Below are 6,051 nucleotides of genomic sequence, written 5' to 3'. Positions count from 1 at the left end.
CCACGATCAGTGATCAGCTGCGTAAGAGCGTAAAATCAACATGATCCCGATAAACAATGGAAAGTAATAGACTTTAGGATTCATGTGAACCAGTGACCCAAACAAGTTAGGAGTAGTCTTTCCTCTTTATTGTGTTTCTCTTGCATTTTTTGTCTTCTCGTTTAGTACTTCACTCGCCCTCTTGGTCAAAAACCCAAAATCAAACTAATTACTGCTTTTTAGTTAGGTTACTAGTTTTAGCAATTAATCTCCTTCCTGTGGGTTTGACAACTTTTATACTGCATTGCACGTCTGTATACTTGGAGAGGTAGTATTTTTACGGATTTATTACTTGTTTTGTGTACTTATATTGCACCCTAAAAATCACAACACTCCATAGGTTATGGAAAATATTTGGCTTCACAAGGTAATAGTTTCTTTCCTTCCTTGAATTTTCGCTTAAATTAAGCACTTGAGACATCAAAATCGCCGACAAAATGTGTTTGAACTAGGACTGCTGTGCGTGAACAGGCCCAACGGGCAGCTGGGAAGTTTTCTAGCTCTTTGGACAGCTTGACAGCTTTCAGCGACCGCTGGCATGGGTCCAGCGGGCCGCTGGGTTGCGCTTCTTCTCCAGCTTCTAGATTTTGACATTTTTATGCCATTTTTCAGCTATATTTTGCATATTTGTTACATCAAAAATACCAAAATGGATAAAAATATGCAAATAATGGACATGGAATGCAACTAGGACACTCAAAACGTACCAAATAATGACACTAAAACAGTGCAAAATCTGAGCATATCATCATCCACGCCCGACCTCTTGTCCGCCTCTAGCTCGTCCTTCCCGCTAGCCGATTGCAATAGTGGACTAGTCGCTAGCTGGGCCTAGGCGCCAACTAGTCCACTATTGTGGATGCTTACCATTAATTGTTATGGCCTCATTGGTTTGTGTGATATTCCTTCCATCCCTCATTAAGAGTCCCATTTGAGTTCGACACGAATTTTAAGAAATACTTCTATAAAGGAAAGTGGGTGGAAAATGATAGTAGAATGTATTTTTATATATTAATTTTACAATAGAATATGAATGACATGATTTAGTGGAAAAGTAAACTACTCCCTCCGTCCCGGCTAAGATGACACATTGCTTAGCCGGTACGAGATTTTAGGAGTTATTGGTTAAAGTGTTTAATTGGAGAGAGAAAAGGTGGGTGTAAGTATTAAAATAGAGAGAGAAAGAAAGATGAATATTTTAATAGGAGTGATAAAAAGTGGTTGAGTGTATTAATTAGAGAGAGAAAGTTTCCAAAAGAGGAAATGTATCATTTTAGTTGGGACAAACTAAAAAGGAAAACATGTCATTTTAAGCGGGACGGAGGGAGCATTTTTATATACTCCCTCCGTCCCAAGATAAGTGACTCATTTCCTTTTTTGGTACTCTCTCTTTTACTTTTTCTCTCTACTTTATTGACTCTCTTACTTTATTCACTTTCCACTTTATTAACAAGACTCCATTTCTTTAAATCCTGTGCCGAAAAGTTTATGGTCACTTATCTTGGAACGGAGGAAGTATTAATTTTATTATAAAATTTGAGTGCAATAATTTAGTGAATATAGTACATTGGGACTTTTAATTGCGGACTGAGGATACATCACTTGCAAGTTGAAGTTACTATTTGGGTTGTGTGATACATTACGTGCTAGACAGCTCGATATTGAATCAGACCATCTGAGCAAAAACATTCATCAATTGCAAAAGTTGCCACAATTAGATTTAAGTTTGGAATCGTTAAATTCTTAAAATTTGATCACGTAGCTCTGGATAACTAAAATTGTTGTGAATGTATACTATTCTATTTTTTGATTAGAATTTGGCAGATGAGACTTGAGAGTGTACCATGTCAATTTCAATTCTGTTTAAAATTTTATCTGGAAAAATTAAATATTTGTAGAAAATTATCTTAATGAGATTAAGAAACGCAGAAGAGTTGGAGGCTCAGATCTGTTAGAAAAAAGAGGCAAAAGAGAAATGAAGCACGCCATGGCTGCGAATCACCGGTTGCGTTTCCACAACGCCATCGCGGTGGGTCCGCCCAGCCAAGATACGGCCGAGATTCTCAATGCCCGATCCATTAGCTCAGAAAAACCATAATCATCGTCACAGCCTCAACTAACCCAGCAACAGCAACAGCCCAATTTGATTACTACCTATATCTCTCTCAATACATACATATACATATACATATACATATACGTATATATAAAGGGCGTTGAATCATCTCATACTTGTATTTATACCCTTTTTATTTTTCTTTCTGAAATACAGGGCTGTTTTTGGTTGTTGAATCATCGGCGCGGAGAGGGGTAACCACCCTCCAAAAATTCCCATCTCTCCGCCGTCTCATTTATTCATTTCTGAGCTAAAATGGATCTGCAAATGGCTACAACATTCTCTGCTGTTTATATATATATCAATTGGGCTGGGCTGGGCCGGACCGCTTCAATTAAAGCCCAGGCCCTTTCTCACCATCCAATTTGAAAAAGAAAACAATTTAAATAAAACCATTTAATAAAATCAGAAATACTACCTCCGTCCCACAATATTTAGTGTGAGCACGAATTTTAAGAAATGTAAAGAAAAATAGGTTGAATAAATAGTGGATTATGAGTCTCACTTATATATATTAGTTTTAAAATAAAATGTGAGTAGAATTGGTTGGTGGAATGTGGAATCTACTTACCATTTATGGTAAAAGTGAAATGTGACTCTTATTGTGGGACGGACCGAAATGACAAAATGTGACACTTATTATGGGACGGAGGTAGTATATAGTACAACCGCTGTTTTACGCCCGTGCTTTGTGTTTTTGAATAAAATTATTAGTAATATTTAATTTTTTGTCAGGTTGAGGCTGGCTCTCGATGTTCAAAGCCCAAGTTGCTATTATAAAGTTGAAATAATTATGCTCCCTCTGTCCCCTATTAATTGTCCACTTTGATTTCGATACGGGTTTTAGAAAATGTAAAGGAAAGTGAGTTGAAAATGTTAGTAGAATATGAACCTCATTATTATATATATTAGTTTTATAATAAAATGTGAGTTAAATGAATTAGACGAATGTGAGACTTACTTACCATTTATGGTAAAAAGTAAAAATAGACAATTAATGTGGGACAAATGAAAATAGCAAAAATGGGCAATTAATAGAGGACGAAGGGAATATATCTAAAAGAATTACTATGCCATAAAAAAGTTATGTATTGCTTTTCCTCCCCCTTTTCATCAAATATCTTTGGTTTCTCCCTTGTATATTTTTTCGTTGGACTAATTGAAATGAACTTTTGGAGGCGGTGTATAAGTCAATGTAATCCATTGCGAGACAGATGGAAATGGCAAAAAGAGTACCCTGATGAGTAACTTAAGACATGTCAAATTTCCACTACCACTTAAAAAACAATCACCATCATCATTTATCTGGGAGGTGGAGAACAACCTGATCGTGGAAGAAACATGAGTTCAAAGTACTTTACGTATCATGCCGTGTGTCTGCATTTAGTCTTTGTCCGAATATATGGATACTAATTTTGGAATTATATATAGTGAACATGACTCTTGAAGTATGAAATGATGACAAGATTTTGTAACAACACATGACTGATTCACATTTTCATTAGCAATCTTCTTCACAAGTAGAATGATAGCCTCCCAACATAGCCTTTGCTTTAGGGACTCCAAATCTCACTCGACCACGCCTAACTAGAATAAAATTACAAAAGCAACTGAAAAAAAAGAAGAAACAAAACATCAATAAATCAAAGTTTTCCCATCCAATTGATCATCTCATGTCCTAAACTGCTCTCACAGCATCGAATCTTGGCTCCTTAGGCAGAAACTTCTGCTCAACATAAACTGACATGTAATCCCCAAACTGAAACTTAGGATACTTAGCCTCTGACAATTCCTGGTCCAGCCCGGGCGCTGGCTGGATGGTGGCCTTGTAGGAGGGATTGTAGAAGGAGGCAATCGACCTCCGGTTGCCATGGGTGCTGACGAGGACGCGGTGCCACACGCTCTTGTACCTCCCATTGCTCAACACCTCAATCTGGTCACCAGTGTTTATAACAATGGCATTCTTGAGGGGCTGAACGTCCACCCACACCCCGTCTTTCAGGATCTGGAGGCCACCGACCTCGTCGTCCTGGAAGAGGAGGATGACCCCCCCGGCATCCGTGTGGGCCCGGAGGCCGTTGACCTTGTCCGGGTGGGGGCAAGGGGGGTAGTGGCTCACCTTGGTGCCGAAGAAGGCTGCATCGGTGGCGTCTTCCCCGGCGTTGAAAGCTCTGTTGATGTAGCCCCTTTCTAACCCTAGATTCTCATCCATCACTTCCATCACTTTGATTGCCAGCTTCTTTAGCTCATCTCTATATTCCTTCATTGTCTCCCTGGGATAAGAGTGTAGACATACATGCATGGTCAGTTAGTATGTTAATTTTTGTTTTGTTTTGTTTTCCTACATTGGTAATAGTAGGCAAGGTGTAATATTTTTTTTGTTTATTCTAGTTGTCATGTCCCAACATGCATGGACTGACTCAGAATCTTGTATTTCATTATTGTTGAGAAATTTTAATATACATGCCCATGTATTATACCAATCCATTGCTTTGGACTAGTACAGTTCATTCATAATTCTATATACTAATACCATATGATTAACTATCCCATTACTATAATTTTTGTATGTATGGGTGGAACACAGAAAATAAATATTGGTAGGAACTTCATTGAGCCAAATTTCATATACATAGCCCCTACTTATAATCATCCAATATCTGACATTCAGTCATCAATTTAGTAAGGACAATTTGGACAAAAATAAGAATAAAAAATAAATGATGCTTACTTGAATTGAGGGGTGTTTGAAGGCCAGTCATTAGAATTGTGATCAGAGAGGAGGAAAACCTCCTCCCAATCCGCATCCTCAACTCTTCCATCACTCTTCTTCTCCAACAACTCATTCAACAATTGGACCGCTTTCGAGTCCTTGAAACCGGGCTCTCGTTCCACCCGGTAGCATTCTGATGCCACCTTCTTCACCCGCTCCAGAAGCTCCTCCGATATTCCATGGTTTATCAACTGTCATAATTCATAAACAAACAACAATAACCATAAAAACATGATTCTACTACTATCAAACTTATCCCACTACTATACAACGATTGAAAATACCTGGAAGAATCCCCACTCCTCACAGCAATTACCAATCTCACTCAGAGTTTTCGCCCTTTCTTCTCCGTTGAGCTTCGAGAAATCGATAACAGGAATCGCCATCGGACTTGTGATTTCAACTGCTCTCTCTCTATCTCTCTTACTCAACCAGTTAATGTGTGCTTAAAGAAGTAAACCTTGAGGCCTATTTATATACCTCATGTCAACTTCACACACATACACGTAATTAGTGTGTGTGTGTTATATGTATGTATGTATAAAATGATTAGCAGCCGTTGAACAAACGGAATGGACGGTGACAGAATGTCAATGAAAGCTCACAAGGTCAAGGCGTCTCATCATACCACATTTTTTAGTTAATCTTTTTATTTACCATAGCTATGGATAAAGTGAAATTAAATGGTGAAATAATCATTTACTCTAATTGATAGTATTGCAAAATTAAATTAAATTGTTCAAAATTGGAATTGATGAAAAAAGATGATACGAGATTGCCATGTGGCGGGATTGCTCTTAATTAATTGGATTATTGTATTATTATGGTACTGATTTATGTTCCCCACAGAGTAATTGTATTGATTGTTTTTCCTGTTACAACTGTCATGTTTCTAACTGTCGATTAGAATTATTATCACAACTCTTGAATCATTTCTTTTTCTTTTTGTTAATGTTTAAACGTTTGATCATTAATTTTCACCATTGGTAATTCTTAATTTAGAATGAAGTCCATGGTTTTGAACAAAGAACAGTCTGTCACCACCACATGCACAAGTGTTGGATCTTTTATTTTATATTTTTATGATAATATTCCTCGCAATATATAGAAATTGTACATTGCA

At 37.4% G+C, this 6,051-nt stretch overlaps 1 protein-coding gene across 1 annotated transcript; it reads right to left on the bottom strand.

Moving 5' to 3' along the window:
• Window positions 1–3,622: 3,622 nt before the first annotated feature.
• Window positions 3,623–5,373, bottom strand: LOC125219404 (1-aminocyclopropane-1-carboxylate oxidase 5-like). The gene is made up of 3 exons (XM_048121374.2): window positions 5,213–5,373; window positions 4,887–5,119; window positions 3,623–4,428 (listed from the first exon to the last, which is right to left on the bottom strand). Exons 1-3 carry the CDS (start codon window positions 5,312–5,314, stop codon window positions 3,834–3,836), a joined length of 930 nt encoding a protein of 309 aa, XP_047977331.1. The 5' UTR covers window positions 5,315–5,373; the 3' UTR covers window positions 3,623–3,833.
• Window positions 5,374–6,051: the final 678 nt, after the last annotated feature.

Source organism: Salvia hispanica, chromosome 1 (genome assembly GCF_029641045.1).
Source record: "Salvia hispanica isolate PSC_SH4W2 chromosome 1, Shi_PSC_v1, whole genome shotgun sequence".
In the NCBI taxonomy this organism is placed as follows: domain Eukaryota; kingdom Viridiplantae; phylum Streptophyta; class Magnoliopsida; order Lamiales; family Lamiaceae; genus Salvia; species Salvia hispanica.
This window is presented reverse-complemented; position numbering and strand designations above follow the sequence as displayed.